The sequence below is a fragment of the Erythrolamprus reginae genome, chromosome 3 (assembly GCF_031021105.1).
Source record: "Erythrolamprus reginae isolate rEryReg1 chromosome 3, rEryReg1.hap1, whole genome shotgun sequence".
Taxonomy (NCBI): Eukaryota; Metazoa; Chordata; class Lepidosauria; order Squamata; family Dipsadidae; genus Erythrolamprus; species Erythrolamprus reginae.
Genome location: NC_091952.1, coordinates 43,257,978 through 43,283,180, shown reverse-complemented (window position 1 = coordinate 43,283,180; position 25,203 = coordinate 43,257,978). Strand labels below are relative to the sequence as shown.

The window sequence follows — 25,203 nt, the reverse complement described above, 5'->3', positions numbered from 1 at the left end:
ATTGAGGGTAATGTAGAAGCCAATACAATCCTAAGCTGCATCAACAGGGAAGTCTTAATACCACTCTACTACGCCCTGGTCAGACCACACCTGGAGTACTGTGTTCAGTTCTGGTCACCACACTTCAAAAAAGACATTGAAACTCTGGAAAAGGTGCAGAAAAGAGCAACCAAAATGATCAGGAGTCTAGAAACCAAGACTTACGAAGAGAGACTGCGGGAAATGGGCATGGATAGCCTAGAGAAAAGGAGGGCCAGAGCGGACATGATAGCAGTCTACAGGTATACGAGGGGTTGCCACAGAGAGGAGGGGATCACTTTATTCTCCAGGGCACCGGAGGGCCGAATGAGGAACAACGGCTGGAAGCTGACCAAGGAGAGATTCAACCTGGAAATAAGGAAGAACTTTCTGACGGTCAGAATGATCAACTAGTGGAACAACCTACCAGCGGACGTTGTGAACTCCAATACTCTGGACATTTTAAAGAGGAAATTGGACTGCCATTTGGCTAGGATGCTATAGGGTTCCTGCTTAGGCAGGGGGTTGGACTTGACCCGCATGGTCCCTTCCAACTCTAACAATAAAATAAATAAATAATGAAATATTCTAAAAAATATTAAAGAGGCAGAATATTTCCCCTAAAAGAGAAATAGAAATGGTAAGAGACGCAGAAACTCATACACAGCATATATTTTGATGGCAGCTTATCTACAAGACAAGCCTTTCAGCTTTAGGGTGATAGTTTAGCCCTCACTCAAGAACCAAACTAAGACACAATCATTAAGCCATAACAGGAATTGCCTAAAGCCCCTTTATTACATCACCCAGTAAGATTCAACCAAGCCTGGGACTCAAGACAATACATGCCCCATTGGAGTCTGACAACCAATCACAATACATTTCTTTTACAGGAACAGGAAACAAGTTCAAAGCCCAAGAGAGAGTCTGTCTGTCTGTCCCTTCCTCTCTTCCTCTCCCTCTCTCTCTCCTATGTGCTTGATTGGCCAGGACCTCAAACCATGTGGTCTTGTCCACCATTAAACCATCTTTTCAATCAGCCTCCATGTTTCCAGTGTCTTTCTTCCCACTTGGAATTGAACCCAGATGGACACTTCTTCCAACAATAATTTCCACTGAGAAAATAAGATCACTCCCTCTATTTCTTAATTGTTCATGTCTAAATCTATCTTCCATTTCCCACTCTGCCACAATTCCTCACCCTCATCCAAGAACCTCAGTGTCTGAGGAGAGGAAGATCTTTATCATTTAAAGCTCTGCGATACCTTCCCCAGGATTCAAGAGGATCAGAGCTTACTAGTTTATTATGAGAAAAAATGACAAACAGTTCAACGGTGCTTTTGTTTACTTTTTTTCTTAAATCAAGCACCCACATATACATTCAACAGATAAATCTTGAATAAGATTTCAATAACATTTCAATAATAAAATAGCTTCTATTTGTGCAGTAGAAGTGGTAAACTCTGTTCAATTTTTTCAAAAGGCCATGGCAGTTACCAAAAATAATTTCATGAAATATGCATTAAGATCTCAAGAGACTTCACCACTAAAGTATCTGAATCATTTGAAGACAGTACCCAAGCTAAAAATAATACTAACATTTTTTTAAAACTACAGCATGACTGCGTTTCAAACAAAAGTGCTTTCATACAACAATAAATAATTCAGGATTTTTTCCTGATCTAGTGCAAACTAAGCACTGTGTATCTTCCACCAAATCACTTGATCCTGAAGGGATGCCTATGCTAAAGACACAAGTCTATTCACAACACCCAACAATATCAAAGTAATTATCAGCAGTGCTCAAAATGTTTCTGTTAAATAGGACTTCCCATTGTCACATTATCTACTGCTTGAACATTCAATAAATACTTCGAGAAATCTTTGCCACTTTCTTGCACTACACAATTTCTGTATTCGTTGCAGTGGAATTACAAGGATTAGAATAAGTGTAATAAAATCATTTTGTGTGTGTGTGTGTGTCTACCTAACTGAAGAGACAAAAATCTTTTAAATTCTGTAATTCTTTTCCCTAATTATACTTCTGTGCTGTTTAAATAATAAAATCACAAGAAGAACTGGAAATGTTGAGGTGAGTCAGGCTAGAAAATAGCGAGCTCCGATGAGCTCCACGAAAATCCAATCTGATGAACCGCTTGTCAGGGGGGGTGTATCTTCAGACCGGAACTGTCCTGGAGGGACAGTGAAGAAGGAGAGGCGTCTTGGATGACTTGGTGGACCAGGCAAGCCCCTTAATCGGTCATAGACAGATCTTCGCTCTGCCAGCTGGACAGTGGCCATTTTGGGAATGACTGCTACAAAACTAGGGCAACCGTTCTAAGTTTATGTGCAGGAGCGGTGTTTGGACAAAGTGCTGAAAATGGGTGAGAAAGTGACCAACTCACAGATAAATGGAAATGTTTAATGTGGGATTTAAAAGAATTTCCCAAGCTGAAATAGCAGCTAATTGGCACTTGGAAACTGGACAGAGGAATGGGAAAAAAGCTGAAGCTAAATTATCAAAGCCCAAGAAGATTATTTGTATTTTGGTTATAATTTGGATTGGAGAAATATAAAATAAAATATGAATAAATTTTGGATAAAGATTTTTTTTCATTATTTTGTGGATTTAAAGTTTATTTTTGACAGCTTTGATAACAAACTGGTTTGAGTATATTGTGGGTTGGAGAGTGCACCTACTGGAGAAAATCTAATTTTGCAACAATTTGTGGACTATAAGAGAGAAAGGGCAGCTGTCTGACCTTGGCTTTAAGAAGATAATGTGGAAAGTCTGAGAACCTTTAAAGAGTGTTTGTTTTGCCTAAATTGCTTGGCTTTATTTTTCTACGGCTGTGGAAGACAATAAACTTTAGAACTGGACCAGATTGGATTATTATTAGAATTGGACATAATATAAATTTAAAATTAAAAGCGATTATATGGACTTTAAGTTTTAATTAAGTGTGATATAATATAAAAAGCTGTATGCAATATGGAAATTTGGATGTATGAAATGGTGTTTAAAAAGTGTGTGTGAAATTATAAAAGGTGATAGAAAATCGGAAATTTTGTTGGAATATACAGAATATGAAATAGGAGAAGAGTCAGAAATTTAGTTAGAATATACAGAGTAAAAAACAGGAGAGGAGTTGGTAAAAGATAACATACATGAGAAACGAAAATAACATTGAAGAAAAACAGATTTACAGTGGCAAGAAAAGAGTTGAGAGGGGAATATTCAATAATAATAATAATAATAATAATTATTATTATTATTATTATTATTATTATTATTATAAACATTTATTTACTAATTTTAAATTGTAATTAGATTGGTGGGCATTAGATTTGGTATTATGTACTGTGTTGTTTTTTATTATTGTTGTGAGCCGCCCCGAGTTTGCGGAGAGGGGCGGCATATAAATCCAATAAATCTAATCTAATCTAATCTAATTTATAATGCCCTTAATAAAGGGCATGACAGCAAGCCATATACAACTAACAAGGACAGACAGTAGGCAATACATACACCTGGCTAAAAACCAATTAATAAAACCACAAAACTTGTTAAAAGCATTCCCAACCTCTCCAATTAATTAATTAATTAAAGGGCAAAGTGAAACACAGTGGGAAGAGATCAAGAAAAATTGGGGGGAGAACCACACGAATGATAAATTCAGGAGAAAGATAAAGGACTCTGGAAAAAAGATAAAAATAAACATGAAGAAAAAGTCAAAAGGAGAAAAATAATAGAAGTGTAATTTTTAAGAGACCAAAGAGAGGAGAAGGCTAATGGAAAGGGGAAAAAATTGGGTTCTTATAAGCAGATTTAAGAAAATTATATTATTATTAATGGTGGATAGTCAATTAAGTTAAATGTTTATGGTAAAATAGTTTAGTAGTAATTCAGATATGTTAATGTATATTATTTATGGCAAAACAGATTAGCAGAAAAAATGGGATGGGAAATTTGAAATGTTTTTAATTAAGGACAGTTAATTAAATTAAAGGGTTTATGTGTAAGAGTTGAAGAAGACAATGTATATTGATTATGTGTAAGAGTTGAAGATGACAATGTATATTGATTATATACAGTAGATGGAATGTGAAAGGATAATTTCCCAACTTAAATTATATTAAATTAAATTAAATTAATTAAATTATGAGATGAAATTGAATTACACTGGGACAGAAAATATGAGAAATGTTTGTAGTAAATAGGACAGTTAATTGATGTTATTGTAAGGGATTAGGAATTTAGGATGATTAATAATATTATGTATGTACAGTATTAAGAAAATAAGTTCTCAAGATAAAGAAATATATAAGGAGAATATTATTGATTGAAATAGAAATTGAGAGATGAAATGGATTATGTATATAGATAGCTATGCAGGATTGATTCAGACAACACTTTGTTCATAAAATATGTAATGTTAGTTTGAAAAAAGAAAAAAAAACTTTTTATTTTTAAAAAAGTCTCATTTACTACACATCCCTCCCCAAAATGAAATTGACAGCATTCTCCCTCAATCCCAGGATCAGTTGCTGTAGTAGGGACAGAAAATGAGGGACATCAATTCATTTCTAACTAAGTTTTATTCTAACTAAGCTTTATTTTGGATTTCTATTCCTTAGGTGGTGTTTTTTAGTAAAGTACATTAACAGCTACAACTTTTAATTACTTCTGATAACTTTATCTTCTTCTAGACAAAATACCAAGCTTCTAATTACTGTGGTTTTCATATTTCTTGTATAATAATCAATATAAGAATTGAAGGTAAATTACAGAGAAAGTAGAATTTCAGATAAATTCTTCAGAAATAATCAAGGACAATAATTTTATCACAATGCAAGATTTTGTAGCAACTTTTTGGAGTTCATAAACAACTCCTGGTAGTACACATATCTCCCCTTCACACAATATTATTGCAATAATATTAAATTATATTGGATATATAATTGCTTCCTTTTTTCAAATAATATGAATAGGTTCTCTAGCACTAATTTGCACACAAAAATCTTTCCAGTGAATGAAATCCCACTCATTCTGTTTTCATAAGGAAAACAGTAAAATGGAAAAGGCAGAAATACTATGCCAAACAATTATTGCAGAAATAAAGGTGAGGAATTTGCTTGGATTGGGGAGAGAATGAGAAAATATGCATTCCATGATGAGATGGACCTTCCATGATTATTTTAATGTCTTCTTTCACAAACTTTCAAACATTTCAAAATCAATCCTGTATACATTTATTCAAAAGGCAGTCCTACATACAGAGATTGCATAAGAAAAAATAAGCTTTTAGTAATATATTCACTATGATGAAGTTAAACTACTGAAGTTTGCAGATGATACAACAGTGATCGGACTCATTCGAGACAATGATGAATCCGCATACAGATGGGAAGTTGAACAACTATCCTTGTGGTGTGACCAGAACAATCTAGAACTGAACACACTCAAAACCGTAGAAATGGTGGTAGACTTTAAGAGAAACGCTTCCACCCTTCCACCTCTCACAATACTAGACAACACAGTATCAATAGTAGAGACCTTCAAATTTCTAGATTCTATCATATCTCAAGACCTAAAATGGTCACCTAACATCAAAAACATCATCAAAAAAGCACAACAAAGAATGTTCTTTCTGCGCCAGCTCAGGAAGCTCAAACTGCCCAAGGAGCTGCTGATACAGTTCTACAGAGGAATCATTGAGTCTGTCATCTGCACCTCTGTAACTGTCTGGTTTGGTGCTGCAACCCAACAGGACCGACACAGACTTCAGAGGATAATCAGAACTGCAGGAAAAACAATTGCTGCCAACCTGCCTTCCATTGAGGACCTGTATACTGCACGAATCAAAAAGAGGGCGGGGAAAATATTTACTGACCCCTCACATCCTGGACACAAATTGTTTCAACTCCTACCCTCAAAACGTCGCTACAGAGCACTGCACACCAAGACAACTAGACACAAGAACAGTTTTTTTCCGAACGCCATCACTCTACTAAACAAATAATTCCCTCAACACTGTCAGACTTTCTACTAAATCTGTACTTTTATTCTACTAGTTTTTCTCATCATTCCTATCACCCATTTCCTCCCATGTTGACTGTATGACTGTAACTTGTTGCTTGTATCCTAAGATTTTTATTAATATTGCTTCTTCATTGCTTATTTGACCCCTATGACAATCATTATTTATTTATTTATTTATTTATTATTTGGATTTGTATGCCGCCCCTATCCGAAAACATTAAGTGTTGTATCACATGATTCTTGACAAATGTATATTTTATTTTATGTACACTGAGAGCATATGCACCAAGACAAATTCCTTGTGTGTCCAATCACACTTGGCCAATAAAAATTCTATTCTATTCTATTGAAAATCCCAGCAGGACGCAAGATTCTCAAAGAGTCCTATAAAATACCCATATATTTGTGAAATATAGCATATTTTGACAAGACGCTAATATTAGTAGAAGACAAAGATTGGCAAGGAAAGTGACTATGAGTCGAAGGAATCCTGAAGAAATTTTTTTAAAATTTCCCCTTAATTGGAGAATATAAACAAATACCGGCATCGAAATAAAAGTGTCAGGATCCCAAGAAGCAGTTGTGTTATGTCAGGAATGGAGAACAAACAATGGAAGTCACACAAAGCAAACCACCAGCTAAAAACCACACATTACAAAAAATATCAAACCCAAGAGTGGCCTCTGGGATATTTGGTACAACAAACTGGAGTGTGGTGGTATATTCATTTCTCAGTTTTGGTCTGCAGCATTAAAAAAAAGCCACACAAAAACATATTCTTCAGAAGAATTCGAATGGAAGTAAGTTTTGTAGGCTAAAGTTTCATTTTACAGATATAAAATGTGAAATTCCTATTACAGAAAATATTACATGTAAGACGTCTTTTACAAATTAATGAACAGATGGATGGAAAACGTACTAAAATAAGCATGCAAGAAAACCATGATCCCAAAAAATAAAATAGAAAATAGCTCCTACTTTTATACATTGCAACTGGAAACCAAAGCAAACATCAGTATGGAACCTTCTAGTTCCACAGTATATAAGCAACTGGAAGCAAACTGTATGAAAAAGCAAAGACTACACAGAAAAACATGAAACAAAGCTCAGAGATTTTGATAAAGTTAAACAACTCTTAATAAAATAAATACTCAAAACTCCCATAACATTTTGCTTTAGTTAGTAAAAATTACTGAGAATTTAAGTTAAAATGTCTCCGATTTACCAGGTTGCATATCAAACAAGATTTTCTATGTCTAGGGATACCATTTTTTATATATAGCAATCTTGCTAAAATGAAGCATCGAGTGTCTGGATGAAAGTTTACCCGGGAACTTCAAAAACATTATTTTAACATTGTTGACAAATGAAATAATGCAATCCATAATGGTGATTGAAAAATATTTGGTTAGCAAAATCTAACATTTCATTTTCATTCACTAAGTCCTAAATTATAATTGGCACTCACAAATATGTCAAAAGAGTAGTTTACAATTGATTAGTAAAGGGACTGCTTCTTAATCGAGGAGCTATTTTATTTTGTCCTTAGCAATATTCCAGAAACAATGAATTTGCTAAGAGAAAAGTGTATCTAAAGATATTTTCATTGTGCAAAAGAGTCGGGTAGCTGAGACAATGGAGAAGAACACCCAATCAAAAGAAGGCAATGCAGGACACCTCCTCTTAGATTATATTCCAGGAAGAGGTGGTTGGAAGTGGAGGTGGGTTTTGGAGGTGGAATAACTCAACCAAGTCCAGAGGCCAAACCTCGGAATATACTGTATACTCCTGTCGGGAAGACAGAATTTTATCATCTGGATAGGCCTAGTAGGAGTATTTCTAGAAGTCAACCCATTTTAAATAATTAAATATAAATCAACTTGTCCCTTGTTTCTATGTTAACAACTGCTTGTTTCAACTTGCTGTATATCTTGTTCCATATTCTATCCAGTACAGTATTGTTATTTTAGATATTTTAAAACTAGGAAGGAGGTTTAATGATGGCAGCGTAATAATAGATAATGGGGGAAGAGGAGACTACCACAAGGGTATGCAACAATAAGATGAGGTGCATATTAAATAAGAGAATAAAAATTATCCAATTAAGATTATGTGAAAATTCACAAATCCAAGTTCTTTTCTAAACATAAAGGTCCTTATTAAAAAGTCTCAAGGCATCTTCCTACTGTTTCAGCCCACAAGCCTAAATTAAGCATTTTACTCTTATTTTATTATGGGTTGCCAGACTTCTGACAGAACACAAATGTAAGGAATTAAGAATAGAAGAAGCCATTGATGTCTTTGCATAGCATCATACATAAAAATAAAACATCCATTAAAAGAATGGCTAAAAAAGAATTTTAAAAAAGGAAAACAGAATTTATATACTGTACACCATTTACATGTAGATACATTTAGATACAAAATACATTGCAACTGTATATTAATACTATTTACTGCAAGTAATAATATACAGTCATTTATAGAAATGCCATGTATCTATAGTATGAGATGCTAATATACCTCTTTATATTGTAAAAATTGTGTTGCCTTTAAGAGATATTTCAGTTCCATGTCATATGATATAATCGGAAATGATAAAAATGATTCAACCGATTTTCTGTTTTGATAAGAAATTTAAAAATGTGTTCGTGTCAGATTAAAGACAGCAGCTACAATCATTCTATAAAGCTTTATCTGCCTAATCACTGACTCACATGAATAGAAACATAGAAACATAGAAGACTGATGGCAGAAAAAGACCTCATGATCCATCTAGTCTGCCCTTATACTATTTTTGTATTTTATCTTAGGGTGGATATATCCCAGGCATGTTTAAATTCAGTTACTGTGGATTTACCAACCACGTCTGCTGGAAGTTTGTTCCAAGGATCTACTACTCTTTCAGCAAAATAATATTTTCTCATGTTGCTTTTGATCTTTCCTCCAACTAACTTCACATTGTGTCCCCTTGTTTTTGTGTTCACTTTTCTATTAAAAACACTTCCCTCCTGAACCTTATTTAACCCTTTAACATATTTAAATGTTTCGATCATGTAATAGCTATGGGTGAGACAGAGAACGCTGAAACCTACTGGGGAAGGCAGAGTCAGAAAAATAATTGCAGAGCTGTTGTGATGAATTTTCTATGCATCTGGGGGATAGACTTGTTCTGATCTACTCAGAAATGGACATTGTCTGAGCAAGTCCTAACACAATAATAAACACTTCTTCTTGAAAGGTTGTCAGTTTTTAACTTTCTCTTTCTGGGGAAGGCTACTGAGGAGGTGGTGGTGCTGCAGTTCCAGAAAAAAATTTAAGTAAGAAGCATTGCCTGCACCAATTTGATATGTGTCCAGAAATGAATTCATCATCAAGACTACACTGGTTTTCTTAGACGACTCTTGGTGAGACTGGGAAAGTCAACATAATGCTCTCCTGGTACTCTTTGTTTTCTTAGCAACTGTGGTTATCATAGATAACGGTATCATTTTAGACCATTTCCAAGGATTGGGCATACAAGAAAGTACTATTTTGCATCTACGGTACCTGTATCAGAACTGTACTAGTCAACTAAGTTTAGAACTAAGACGCCTTAAACAAGATCTAAGTATTGCCCACAAGATCATATGCTGCAACGTCCTGCCTGTCGGCAACTACTTCAGCTTCAACCACAACAACACAAGAGCACACAACAGATTTAAACTTAATATTAACCGCTCCAAACTTGACTGTAAAAAATATGACTTCAGTAACCGAGTTGTTGAAGCGTGGAACTCATTACCGGACTCCATAGTGTCATCCCCAAAACCCCATCACTTTACCCTTAGATTATCTACGGTTGACCTATCCAGATTCCTAAGAGGTCAGTAAGGGGCGAGTACAAGTGCACTAGAGTGCCTTCCGTCCCCTGTCCTATTGCTCTCCTATATCTCCTGTACCTTTCTTCTATTCCTATATCTCTTCTTCTGTTCTTTCATTGATATGTTCTATTACTATATCTTCTTTTCTATTATTTCTTAGATATATTTTACTATGAGTATCTCCTCTATAACCTTCATCATGTATTTTACTATATGTATATAGATATATATCCACTAAAACCCTCATTGTGTATTGGATGAAATAAATAAATAAATAAATAAAATAAGTACATTGTTTAGCATCACCATAAGAAATTTTGCAAAGTCGAGGGAAGGAGAGGTAAGCAGCTTACCTCAGTAAGGGCATGCAATTGTCCTTCATGTATACAGACACCCATAAACCTACAAAACAGAAGTAAAATCTTAAATCAGAAATAATGGATTTTGTTGGGGTACGTTATTTTTCAATCATTAATAGTATATACACAGTTTTTTAAAATGACAAATATTGGATGACACCAGTTTCAAAATATTACACAACTGTTCTATATTCAAATATACTGCCTTGCATGTAAGTTTAAGTACAAATAAGGAACTAGTGTACTTGAGAATAGAAAATAAAATCCAATTGTCCTCTACGTAAATATATGTAGAAAATATATGTAATGTGCTGTTCACATTTTCAAAAAGTCTTATGACAATTTTTCACATTTATCACCATTGCCTCATCCCTGTGGTCATGTGATCAAAATTAAGATGCTTCTCAGTTTAGTTTTATTTAGGATGGTGCCAGTGCCAGGAGTTTTGAGATCTCCTTTCACAACCTTCTGATAAGCAAAATCAATGGGGGAAGCCAGATTCATTTAACAACCGCGTTACTAATTTAACAAGTGCAGTGATTCTCTTAACAACTGTGCCAAGAAAGGTCATAAAATGGGAGAAAACTTAAGAAATGTTTCATTTATCAACAGAAATTTTGAACTCAATTGTGGTAGTAATTTGAAAACTACCAACTTACAAAATTGTTAATAAATTAGAACTGAATAAATTAGAACTGGAATAATAAGCGCATATAGAAGAGTTTACCACACCTCATTTTAAGCAGAGTAACAATTATTTGTTAAATAGTGATAAACAATTTTAAAGACTTGTAGTGAAAAGAATACACTCAATTTTACATGCAGTAATAATAAAACATCATAACAAAATTAGAAAAGATATGACCTATTAATTGTAAAATGTAATTAATGTAATTGAAAGTATCGGTTTCATACAGAATATGAGAATGTAATTATACAGAGAGGGGCGGCATACAAATCCAATAAATTATTATTATTATTATTATTATTATTATTATTATTAAATTATTAATTATTATATGGCATTTATAGGCCTTACTCAGTATTGGATTGCTAGCTGGTATGGGCCACACTGTGCACTGTTAACAAAACCAGCAATGCAGGCACAGCTCCAAGTGACTGGTGGGTGCGGTTGTTCCGGCGAGATTTTGCTTTTGCACATGTGCAGGAAGCAAGAGGGGATGCGTGCACATATGAATTTTCGGAAGCACGCACAGAAACAAAAAATCACCAAAATCTCATGCGTGTGCGCATCCCTTCACAATATTTTGCTTCCTGCACATGCGCAGAAGCAAAATCTCACCAGGAGGCCCCTACCCGCTCGCTGGTTACCCGGAACTGCAGGCACACCGCATAGGTAGCAGCAGTAAGTAGGACCTCCGTCTGGCCTTACTGCATATGAACACATCTTCTTAGTTGCTCACCAACCCTCCCTTCTCTATTTTTTTTTAAGGAAGAATTTAAGAAAAGGCTATTATCTATTTTCTAAAATCACCTTTTCTGGCTAGAAAGCAGCTGAACTTTGGCCTCCACAATACACCTTTGAGTGTCACGTGTACATCGAATATTATTCATAGTGAAAGGAATCCAGAGCTCAGGTGTTTCCTAACCCCTTTCCAAAACTTTAAAAAGAAAACATAAAAGAGGGATAAGGAGAACAAATAGTTCCTGCAGTGAGGAACAAGTGGGGAGAATGGAGAGGTCACAATGGGTGAAACGGAATCATGCAGCCCAGGAGCAGAATAAAGAATAAAGAATGGAATCTGAGGCATGATTGTGAATAAGAACCAACAATGAAATTGCTTTCTACTTTATGGTTTGGACCAGGATCCCTAACCCCTGGTCCATGGCCTGATACATACTAGGCTCCCTCCCGCTCCTAACGTTGCCACTTTTGCCAGTCCACAGCCCACAAAGATCTGGGACTTCTGGTTTAGACATTATCGCCACCATTCAGTTCTTGGGCAATCAATATGCTGCTTTTCTTTTAACATCAGACAAGTACCTAATGTATCAAACTTATATTTGACAAGTATCAAATGTTTATGTGGTATTTTGCCATTTTAGTAACTGCTATTCCTTATGTTACCTAGTCATTTTTGACACAGTCAAAGCCATTTTCAAAGAATTTTAAAACTGAATTTTGAAATGGAGGTCCAGATTAAGTAACATGAAACCTGAAAAATCAAATTGTTGATAAATGATGTAGTATGCAAATGAGTTTTTAGTATTTTATACGGCTTTGGGGAAAACAGCTTTGTATTATGTCATCTCAGATGACTTCAGATATACATCTACATGTAACATTTAGTTCAGGACAGTACCAAATTCTGGAACTTTTCATTGAATTCACTATTTTCCCAATTTAACTCCCGTAACCTCCCCATAGGCTTTTATGAATCAGGAAGGGGCAGAGTCTAAACTGCTGTTCACTTCTTCAGGATTCCCAAAATCAAACGCATCCTCAAATCATTTATTTATATATGGTATGCTTGTGTGTGTGTATGTTAGTATAGGGGGTTTTCTTAAATTTATAATATTTTAATTAATTGGATCATGTATTGGATTGTCTTTTCACTTGTTGTGAGCCGCCCCGAGTTTTCGGAGAGGGGCGGCATACAAATCCAAATAATAAATTAATTAATTAATTAATTAATTAATTAATCAAATTAGAGTCCCCACAAAAATAAGAAAATAAGAAAAAATAAGAAAATCAGTTTATATCTACGGGAGTGGGGGGGATGGAGTAACACTACTACTTCATCTTGTAATTAAAGTTAAACCTTAAACTGGAAATAAGGACTGGATTAGTGTAGCACATGGATTCTTTGATGAAAACCTATTTTCAAGTAGTTGTGCTTGTGCTATTATAAAGTGGTTAATATAATTATATTCTGGAATATTCCATTTTAAAGGAAATGTCATTAATTATGGAACGTAATGCTAAACCCCTCTTTTTTTGTTTTTCAACACTTACTTTCACAACCTCTTTGTAAAAATAGAAAATGCTGACTACCAGTAAATGTCAAAGTTACGACATTTTTATTTTTCTATGTCAGCTTTTCAGAAACAAAAATATTAGGATGCACTTGAAAAACAACTTTATTATAAAAATTAAGTTCCCCAAATTTCTTAAGTTTAATCTAAAAAGCATACATGTATTAGTTGCTAGGTACAACTTTCAACGGTTTTATAAAGTTAGGGAAACAATTGTGCAGCCAGAAATTATATTTAGAGATATTGATCCATAATTTCAAAATTACACATAAAACTTTAGTGAAAATTTATTTAAATTCTAAAGTCTCAGTGTAGTTAACAGAATCTACCAAATATCTAACTGTTAAAAAATTGCTTTCCAAACATAACACAATAATAGCTTTTTAACCTATAAAATTATAAATTATGTAAGATGGAAGTAATTATATGACCATTTATTTCTTATGAATACTTATTTCCTGTTTACTGAGATCTTAATCAAAGTACTACCTCAATTTAATTGCAACTTTTTAATCCTTTTGCTACTAGTCAGCTTTGGGGGGGGGGGGGGGGAGACTGGCTATCAAAGTGAAAAAGCAAGTTTTCATAAAGAATTGAAGAACTGTAGAAATCAAGTTATTAGCTCTTCCAAATATGATTTTCCCTACCTTGCATAATGACTGCAAATGAGACATGACATAAAGTTTCCTTAACCATCAATTCTCGATCATCACTGGAAAGCTCTAAATTTATTGGAAGAACACCTTATAGATTTTTTTAAAATAGTATTGCACACCTAGGGTTTATTCTGCAGTACTGATCTGGCACATAATGAAGAGAAGGCTTTTGAAATCTCTTGATATGTGAATTAACTTTAAAACTGAATCTTTCCTTATCCCTTCGCAGAAGTCTTTGAAGCAAAGCATTTTGCATGTCACCAGAAGCACATGCAAATATATGTGATGGACTAGGCCTGTATTGGAAGTGAACTCTAAAAATCTATTTGCTTTGTGTTGGAAAAGGGAAAAGCTGCTAATTCATAGAATATTAAAAAGTTTTAAGAGCAATAAATGCAGTAAAGGACCTCGGAAGCAGAAAAAAGCTAGCATTGACTGACTGCTATTCTTTGGATTCAGCTATCTTTAGAAAACAATGTTCTTCCAAACTCCAAACTTACGAACAGGTAAACAATACTATCCTGAAACAATTTGCAAATGGTAACAATAGTGTAAAACAGGAATGGTAGTTTTTAAAAGTCTTTTGGAATGATGATGTTCGTCCATCGTGTTCGAAGAGGACCTTGACATCTAATGGGTTTTGGGCTGTATGTGATGTATCCGCAGGTGGCTGGTAAGGCCTATAGGAGCACGAAATGTTCTGCCACATGTTAAGTAGACATGTGTGGGCACCATTGTCGCAGCATTTGCAGCTCTGGCTTTGTGGAGTGCTTGCTTCTCTTCTGCTATGAATGTTCTTCTGGCCTCCAATATCTGGTGGATCAGCATGCGCCATGTTGGTTGATCTTGTACCAAGGTTTCTTTCACAAGAGGTGGTGTCAATATCAAGGGACTTGAAGGAGGCTTTCAACATGTCTTTGTATTGCTCCTGTCCCCCAGGCGATCGCTTTCCTTTAGGCAGCTCACCATGGAGGAGCTATTTAGGGATGTGATGGTCTGGCATCCTCGCAACATAGCCTGCCCAGCATGTCTGGGCTTTCATCAGCAGGGTGGGGATTGATGGCGGGCCCGCTCTGGAGAGGACCTCCGTATCAAGCATCTTATCCTGCCATTGGATCTTCAGAATTCTACGGAGACAGATCATGTGGAAGTGATTCAATTGCCTAGCACATCTCCTGTATACAGTTCAAGTCTCACTGGCATGCAACAGGGTAGTTAGCACTACTGCTTGGTAGACTTTGCAGCAAGGCTTATTCCACGTCAGTTCCACACATTGGTCATTGGTCTGCCAAATACAGAGGTTGCCTTGATGATTCTGCAGTTGATCTCAATGTCAATTGTCACCGCACAGGAGAAGGTGCTGCCAAGGTATGTAAATTGGTCCACTACTTGTAGCTTTTGTCCCTTTACTGTGCGCTCTTGGTATTTGGCTTTCGGAGCTGGCTGATGCATCACTTCGGTCTTCTTTATGTTGATAAGAAGAAGCACACTGCTGCAAAAGTATCCACACTGGCTTGCATTATCTGCAAGGACTATCAGATCTCTATGTTAATATAAAGTTCTTTTGCAAAATCACCATCTGAAGGACAGTTTACAACATGATACGTCTGAATTTTACTTTCACAACTTTATTTTTAGTACCTACATTTAAAAAAAATGTTATTATGATTGATTCAGAAGTACATTATCTGATCCAGATTCTTTTCTGATCTATAACGTTCTTGTACAAAACTTGCTGAAAGAATTATAATATTTCTATTCCTTCCTAAATGCTAACATACAACAATACTCCCAAAATATGGATTGTTCTTTTGTAATAAACAAAAACAGATGAAATATAAAAAGGAACATGTGGAATGACTCATTTTTGCTTTGTTTAATTTTCTCAGAATGGGTTTAATTAGCAAGCAAATTGTTAGATTTATGTAACTAAAAAGCAGTTCTGGGCCAGTCACAATTCTCCAACTCACTTCAAAGGATTATTGTTGTGGGGGGAAATTGGAGGACTAAGAGGCATCACTTATGTTCACTGCCCTGCATTATTTTAAAAATAAAGGTAAAATAAAAAATAATCACGTATAAAACATTTTGAGTATTTCTTATTTTGAGGGACCTAAATACTTGAAGTTTTAGTAAGAACCACAATTTTTACAAAGACAAAGCCAAAAAAAAAGAGGAAGAAGAACTGCACAATTTAAGGCATTACAAATAGAAGAAGAGAACATGCCAGATCCTCAAAAAACAATTTTTTATTCTGAAGAATATCATCGTTTCAAATTATATTTCCTATGTACCCAGAATATTGCCTTTCCTCCACCTTCTTTTCTGTAGATGAAACATCCCCAATGCTTTCAAACGGTTTATCCATGACAATAATCAGGGATAATGTATACTTATCAACAACTATATCTTATCAACATTGATAAGGTTGTCATATTAAGTTATATGCAAAGTCTGATCATTGATCTATTTACTCAATACTATCTATTCTGACAATGATTTCCCAAGGCTACAACTTGTCAAAGAGCAGTTGCATGGGCAGTTCTTGGGGTCCCTAGGGTGATCCATGTTACACCACTGCCCTGTGAGTTTCACTGACTGCCAGTTTATTTACTGCTGCAATTAAAGGTGTTGGCTGTTACCTTTAAAGGCCTGCATGATGTGGACCCAGGTTACTTGAGGAATCATCTCATCTCAATAGTACTGGCCCATCCCACTGATACTGGCAGAGTGGGCATGCTGTAGGCCCTGTTAGTCAGGGAATTTTGGCTGCTGGATCCAGAAGAGCTTTTTCTGCTGTGGCTCCTGCCCTTTGGAACATCTTATCCCCTGGGGTGAGATTGAAGACAGAAGTACAGTCCCAGCTTGTACCTCTATCTTTCAAAACAAGAATGTAAATAGCTACAATCTGGATGTGACAAAGGAACAGCAAATAGTCTAGTAGCCAATATGGTTTTTTTAAAATGATTTTGCCATTTGAAAATTTTAGGAAAGTTTCTTAGTGATCTCATTAGGCAGAAGAGCAAGGCCAAAATATTAGGTCAAGAAAATAGGAATGAAAAGAGATGCATTTTCCCTCACAGAGGCATGATGTATCAAATTCTACTCTTATTTTTGCTAGAAGCAGTAAAGAATAGAATAGAATAGAATACAATACAATACAATACAATGCAATTTTATTGGCCAAGTGTGATTGGATACACAAGGAATTTGTCTTGGTGCATATGCTCTCAGCGTACATAAAAGAAAAAGATACAGAAAAGAAAGCCAAAGATAATCTATTTTGCCACTGAATTTAAACTGCAAGATTTGGAGAAAAATGCAGGCTGGTGGTTACATATGGCCTGCATGCAGACATTCTATTTTAAGACAATGTATTATATCCAAATATTTATTATCTCCATGATTCCAAGTCACATAAAAGAAGAAGGGATCCACCGTAGCACCTGTTTTTTTCTATTTTTATTATTTTAAAAGATTTAAAATAATAGGAATATGCATTCTAAAGCAAGGGAAGCATTAAAATGTAACTGTGCTATATAATAACTGATTAAACAGCTTTCTCAGATTATCTCTGTGTACACATCCACATATATCCTCTTCACTCCTATCCCAGGGGAAGTGCTGTCTCTACATTCATAGATGTATAGTTTTGAGTGCTTTTCACTAATATTTTCATAAATGCTTTTGATCCAGGAGGCAAGTGAACAGAAAGGAGACCCAGAAATATAGCACAGACGAATAGAAAGGATTAAGAATAATAGAAAGAGACAAGGAATTAAGAATATACATAAACCTGAGACAACATTGGCTTCTGAGCTTCCAAAGAGCACTGTTTGAATATTTAAAAAATGAAGGCTCCTATATGGTATTTAGTAAAATTAGAATTAATTTGTACCTAAATGGACTGATGCACTTGTAAGCAGACAATCACATACAGTACATGCAAACACACACACACACACACACACACACCTTTTTTACCTTAATATGTTTGGATGTGAAAGTCTATTCATGAGCTGAACTTCTTTCAACATGTTTGCACGATTGCTGCTTAGTGTATTCATCTTCAGGGCCATGATTTGATCCGATACTTTGTGCCGTACCTAAGCAAATCCAAAAAGAAAAAAGAGGAGCTCATTTTCCCAATGGTACAGAAGAAAAAAATATTGATTGAATGTAGCCTGTACAATGCTACTTTACTCAAACCATTCCTGACAAATCAATAAAAATTCCCACAACTTTAGAGGTTATGTAATTCCACTTTATTAGTTCTATGTACATTTGCTTAAACAATTAGTAAAATCTTAATCCATGAAAAAAGTGCATATATTTTCCTTTTTATGGCTTCATTGGTAAATTAGCATTTAGCATGGGCATGTTTACACATTAGTACCACTTCACAAGCTTAAAGTCTTTTGTGGTACTTCCACAACAGACAGCTACTGTTAAACATCATAATGCTAACAAAAATTAGTGTATTTTAATAATTTGACCTCTGGTTTGAATGCTAATAATAAACAGTGAAGCTTTCTGATTTGTCCAGTGTTTGCAGTTAAGTATATTTCCTTCTACTGCAGTTATTAACTGGAAAACCATTGGAAAAGTTTTATTTCTGGGTGGGTTGTACTTAATTTTAAAGAGCACCTTGGAAAAACTTGTTGAGCTGATGGCTTTTGTTTGAGGACAAAGTAGAGGCCACAACCAAGTTGATCTTTATCCAAAACTTTGGCTGACGTGAGAGATGTGATTTTTCCTGGAGTAGGGGGGCACTAAGGATAGTCACTCCCATCCTTCCGGCTGGATTAATGTAATTCACTCTATATTGCCGGCTTCTGCAGCCGGCAATACTGTACTTTCCTGAAGACCTCTGTAGCCAATAACAAAGCTCTGGATCAATCTGGAGCTTTGTATGAGCTGCAGAGGCCTTTCCTAAAGGCCTTTCCTGAAGGCCTCTCTAGCTGATAACAGATCTCTGGGTCAATCCGGAGCTCTGTTATCTGCTGCAGAGGCCTTTAGGAAAGCCTTGTGGGCTGCAGAAGAAGTGGGTCGAGGTGTGTGAGGCCTGGTTGCAACTGTCCAAAGCCGAATAAATTTCTGAAGACCTCTGACAGTGAAAAGGAGGCTCGAGATGATGAACATTTTTTGGTTTGGCTGCCAAAAGAATGTGCGTGGGCACAATAGTATGTGCAGGTGCCCACACCCATAATGCAATGCCCTTCCCCCAAGCGCACAACCTCCATGCACAGGCCTCACTGAAGCTTCTGGAAGGCCTATTGGGCTGCTTTTCGCTCTCCTCAGAGTTCAGGAAAGCCTCCTGAAACCTGTGGGGACAGTGAAAAATGGCCCAACGTGCCAATCAGGAGTTTGGAAATGAAACCGAAGTGGAGCTACCCTACTACTTACCTTCAAATTGTTGCAACCAGGCCTTGCACATCTCGGCCCAGTTCTTCTGCAGCCGGCAATACTGTACTTTCCTGAAGACCTCTGTAGCCAATAACAAAGCTCTGGATCAATCTGGAGCTTTGTATGAGCTGCAGAGGCCTTTCCTAAAGGCCTTTCCTGAAGGCCTCTCTAGCTGATAACAGATCTCTGGGTCAATCCGGAGCTCTGTTATCTGCTGCAGAGGCCTTTAGGAAAGCCTTGTGGGCTGCAGAAGAAGTGGGTCGAGGTGTGTGAGGCCTGGTTGCAACTGTCCAAAGCCGAATAAATTTCTGAAGACCTCTGACAGTGAAAAGGAGGCTCGAGATGAGCACACAAGTGAACTTCTGGTTGGCCTGTTGGGGCATTTTTGCTGTCCCTGGGGTTCAGGAGGCTTTCCTAAAGCCTGGGGAGAAGGAATACAGTATGGCCAAAAAGAAAGGCAAAAATCCGCTGGAGTTGACATAGAGCATCACCTCACTTGCCCTCAGATATGGCTCTAGTGGCACGCACGCCATAGGATCGCCATCACTGCTCTATATGATACTGTCCTTAAAAGGCCACCTTGAAACTTCCACTGGAACAAAATCCAGCTACACAGATGTCTTATAGGACAGAAAAGAAAGAATGTTTGCTGTGGATTCCAATATACTGTGGTGTCCAAGAAGTGGAGGCATAGAATCATGCATTCTGTAACTGCGTTTGCTCTGGAACGAACAGCAGCGTACCCATTAGAATATTCCAGAATCTTATCAAAACATGACTATTTTGGAAGGCCCTTAGTCATTTCCTATTGCCTAGTTTAGAATGATGAAACACTTACAAATAAATGTGGATGAAGGATATTACAGTATTACAATAGGTTGTGATATTATGATTGTATTATTTTATATGACTGTTTTTATCCTGCATATAATTGGATTAAGAACTATATGGGTTGACTGTGATAGGATGCAATAAAATTTCATAAATCAACTATTGATTTGTATGGTTATTCATAAATCATTTTGTATGAAACTTCTCTAATGATTCACAGAACTCAGGAGAAATACAATAAAAAAATACACCATAAACTATTACCCACTAAATACGTGCAAAAACTTAAACCTCTTTCGCACACTGACAAAACTGCATCAAACCACAAACGATGAAACAGGAAAAGTGTTAGTAGGTCTTTGCAAATCCCATGTTCCAAAAAAAGAACCTGTTGAAAAAGATGCCACAAATAACCTTCTAAAACTACTGAATACTTATAATCAGCATTTTACATAGAAACAGAAGATTGACGGCAGAAAAAGACCTCATGGTCCGTCTAGTCTGCCCTTATACTATATCCTGTATTTTATCTTAGGATGGATATATGTTTATCCCAGGCATGTTTAAATTCAGTTACTGTGGATTTACCAACCACGTCTGCTGGAAGTTTGTTCCAAGCATCTACTACTCTTTCAGTAAAATAATATTTTCTCACGTTGCTTCTGATTTTTCCCCCCAACTAACCTCAGATTATGCCCCCCTGTTCTTGTGTTCACTTTCCTATTAAAAACACTTCCCTCCTGAATTTTATTTAACCCTTTAACATATTTAAAGGTTTCGATCGTGTCCCCCCATTTTCCTTCTGTCCTCTAGTATAAAATTGTAATTATATAAAATTATATAAACTTTTAATTTATACTAGTCATAGTTTGGTCTGGGGAAAGCTTTCATCATCTTTGTCTATTATTTTTGCTATGATTTTGTACACTAAGAGTATTGGTACTATGAGATCTACTAAGCATAAACTATTTTTGGATATATCTCTCAAGTAACTGAAAATTTGCTAGACATCAACACCTAGGAATCCCAATGATATATGTACATTCTTGTACTGAAGTACAGGTCTATGGCTTTTTGCCTCCTCTACTTGGCCACACCTGTTTGGCCCCTAGGCTTTCGTCCCCCAAACATTCGGGCGCTGCCTTTTCTCCTTGGCCCAATTGCCAAATGGACTCAAAAGCCCATTCACCCTGGCCTTTTGGACACAGGGGACATTTTGCCACCAACCAATCAGAGGAGCAAGAATCCCACCCCCTTCTTCATTTCTTCCTTTCCATTCCCCTCCACTCTGCCTGCCCGTGTGTGTTTGGAAGAAGCCTTTTTAGGAGAAGGAACGGGAGGCGGTCACTTTCTCTCTCCCCCTGCATGTGTATACGCGGTGGCAGGATGGCGTGGGGATGATAGATGTTGCGCACGCAGGCTCTCTGTCTCACTGGCTGGGCTGGCTCGCTGGATGCTCTTTCCGAGACTTGTGAAGATTGCAACTGAAGAGTTGAGAGAGATATATTCAGGTGTGTAGGGTGCATTTTTGGGGTCAGGCAAAAACACAGGCAGATTAGAATAACCAGGCGCCCCGCATCCCGTCTGATTTGCCCCTCCTTCTCCATCTCTTTTAATAGTCTCTTGTTACTGCTCCTTTGCACAGAGACAGCAAGATTGATTCAAAGATCTCGGGAAGAGCAGCCAGTGAGCCAGTCCAGCTAGTGAGAGAGTGAGCCTATGCGCGCAACATTCACACACACACGCCGTCCTGCCACCCCCTCAAACACACCCACACACCATACACACAGGGGGGAAGACAGAGACTTCACCCTCCTCTTCCCATCCCAACACACACACACATACCACGCACATGGAAGGGGGGAGAGGGGGGGACCTTCTCCCATTCTTTCTCCTAAAAAGCCTTCTTCCAAATACACACGCGGAGGAAGAGTGGAAGGGAATGGAAAGGAAGGAATGAAGAAGGGGGTGAGATTCTTGCTCCTCTGATTAGCTGGGGACGAAATGTCCCCTGCGTCCAAAATGTCATGCTGTATATTGACAGCCCCTCAGAGACATTTAGTAATGAAACAATTAACTAGTGTGCCTTATTGGATCCTCCTCTTATGTCGCAATATCCTGCCAACCTCACTTCCTCCTTCTTCTCTCTTCTTCTTCCTAACCTCCATGATGTAAGATGTATATGTTCTCCTGTCCCTCGAAACAGTCTTTTATTTGTTTATTTCTGTTTTTAAAAGAAATATATCTTGTTTAAAATGATTGAGGCTTCTATCCATCGACCTCCACGGGGTTAAGGTCCTAACAGACTTTAATATTTTTTCCCCCCCTGACACAAAAGGCCCGGGTGAATGTGCTTTTGAGCCTGTTCAGCAAATGGACTAAGGAGAAAAGGCAGCACCCAAATGGTTGGGGGGCCAGAAGCTTGGGGACCAAACAGGCTCGACCAAGCAGAGGAAGCAAACAGTCCCATTCCACTACCTCATGCCTTCAGTTCATAAGTACGGTCAGAATAGACTAAGGACGTATGAGAGAATGCCTACTATGCTCCTCAAGCGATATTCTGGTCCGATGCCATGAAGGGCTTAATACTTAATACTTACTGAAGAAATAGTTCCAATTTAGAGTTATGCCATAAGAATATCTATTCTTCTCTAAAGACCTCAACGTATTTAATAAATATTATACATAATGGTGTGTACATACAGATAATCTTTATTTAATAACTACTAATTAAGCGACCATTCAAACTCATGACAGTGATGAACAAATGGTATTGAAGGTTGGTCGTCAAAATTCAGTTGTCACAGTGCCCCTATGATCACATGATTGCAATCCAGGTATCAACCTTCAAAAGGGACCAGCCCTGCCACTGCCATTTCTCAGCTGCCAGACATGGGTAGGAGTGGGGAGCTCTGGATAGCAACAACCCATCATCCTGTGGGAACCAAGATCATCGCAACAGGTGCTAGCCAGAGACTATGGGAAGTTGCCAAAGAGGAGCCAGAACACCTAATTGTACAATGTGTAACATTGACCCTGAGAGAGAGAATTATCTATTCTTTAATTACACAGAAACTGTGGGAAATACAGTACTTAGAGCTGGTTTCGCTTTCAAACATGCTGATATGATAATACTCAATAAAATGGTTCTTTGAGAAAACTGCAAGTCTCCGAGTGCTGAATTGGTTGGGGTATTTTTTTCAAACTAAATCAAACTGAGATATATTTATTTGTTAGTGAAGCATTAAACTTTGCCAGCAGATGCATATACAGTACTGCAATCAACAAAGAGACAAAAATACTGTAACTAGTTTTTAAAATAATCATGCACATTCTGTTTAACATATTGTTGCATGTCTGGTAATTATAACTGATGGTTTAGATCAGGGGTCCCCAAACCTTTTACACAGGGGGCCAGTTCACTGTCCCTCAGACTGTTGGAGTGCCGGACTATTAAAAAAACCTATGAACAAATCCCTATGCACACTGCACATACCTTATTTAAAGTAAAAAACAAAATGGGAACAAATACAATATTTAAAATAAAGAAGAAGTAATAAAGTAATAAAGAAATTAAGTAATTTATACTTCTTTATTAACAAGTACATTTAAACTTAAATCAACAAACTCCCTCCATTTCTCCTTCCTTCCTTCCCTCCCTCCCTCCTTCCTCTCCACTTCTCTCTTCCATCTCCCTTTTTTTCTTCTCTCTCATTTGTTTCATTTTCCTCTCCCTCGTTCTTTCCCTCCATCATTTTCTCATTTTTCTCTTTCTCTCTCTTTCCATCACTCTCTCTTTCTTTCTGTCCCCCCCTCTCTCTCTCTTGCTTTCTCTCTCTCTCTTGCTTTCTTTCTCTCTCTCTTTCTCTCACTCACTCATTTTCTATCTCTCACTCTTTGTATCTCTCACTTTTTCTCTCTCTCCCTCTCTCTCTATCTCTCCCTCTTTCTTTCTCTCTCTTTCTCTCTCTCCTCTTCCTTTCTCTCCCTCTTTCTCTCTCTCTCCCTTTCTCTCTCTCTCTCTCTCTCCACTTTCTCTCTCTTCCTTCCTTCCCTCCCTCCTTCCTCTCCACTTCTCTTTCCCTCCCTCTCTTTCCCTTCTCTTGTGGGTTTCATTTAAAATATTTTTACTCTACCAAAACACTCAAAAAGTGAGGTACCTTTGCTTCTACTTTCTTTCTTTCTGTCTGTCCACTTCTCTCTCTCTCTGCTTCTCCAGCGGGCACTGCCTCTGCACCCTCCCCTTGGCTCTGGCCCCACGGCAGCTGCCATTAGTGCAGCGACAGCTCCTCTCGGACCAGGCCCCACCAGCAGATGCTGCTTTCCGCGCAACTCCAGCCTTCTCCCGCCCCAGCCAGCACGGTCACCTCGCCGCTGACACAGGCGCGAGGACCGCCCTGTCCCTCTTCAGGGCCTCTTTGACATCCCTTCCCAGCAGAGGCGCTGCGTCTAGCTCCCCACCAGCTCCCGCCGCCGCCGCGCACCTCTGCTCACTCGAAGCCTGGCAGTGACGCTTGAGAACGGGCTCTGGGCTCTCGGCATCAGCGGCTGCCATGGCGCCGTTGTTGTTGTTGTTGCTGCCCAGGAAAGCAGCGCATTTGAAAAGCGTGCCGCTTTCCTGGGCAGCCAGCTTTGCTGGCCGGCGCAGGACAGCCGCAGCGACAACAACTGCACCATGGCGGCCACTGATTCCAAGAGCCCCGAGCTTGCTCTCAAGCATCAATGCCAGGCTTCTGGTGAGCAGAGCTGCGGAGCAGCGGCGGGAGCTGGCGGGGAGGCAGACGTGGTGCCTCTGCCGGGAAGTACTGTACTGTCAAAGAGGCCCTGAAGGAGGACAGGGCAGTCCCCGCTGCCTGTGTCAGCAGCGAGGTGTGTTCGCCTTGTGCCGCAGGGGGGGAGGTGGTGGAGGTCAGGGGTTTGCAAGCGGCCACCTCCCGCAGTTTTTGAATCGCCAATCGCCTTTTCCTGAATCTCCCGTCCACTCACCGTGGAGGAGGTGGGGAGGAGGGGCCAATTGCAGGCCCATTTTC

General features: G+C 37.8%; 1 protein-coding gene across 1 annotated transcript in view; it reads right to left on the bottom strand.

Moving 5' to 3' along the window:
• TESK2 (testis associated actin remodelling kinase 2) overlaps nucleotides 1-25,203 on the bottom strand; it is a 72,588-nt gene that overhangs the window by 33,635 nt on the left and 13,750 nt on the right. Inside the window, exons 3-4 of the mRNA XM_070744997.1 lie at nucleotides 17,921-18,042; nucleotides 10,278-10,326 (exon numbers count right to left, since the gene is read on the bottom strand). Of these exons, the coding sequence (XP_070601098.1) occupies nucleotides 10,278-10,326; nucleotides 17,921-18,042 (171 nt within the window). The remainder of the gene's footprint in view (nucleotides 1-10,277; nucleotides 10,327-17,920; nucleotides 18,043-25,203) is intronic.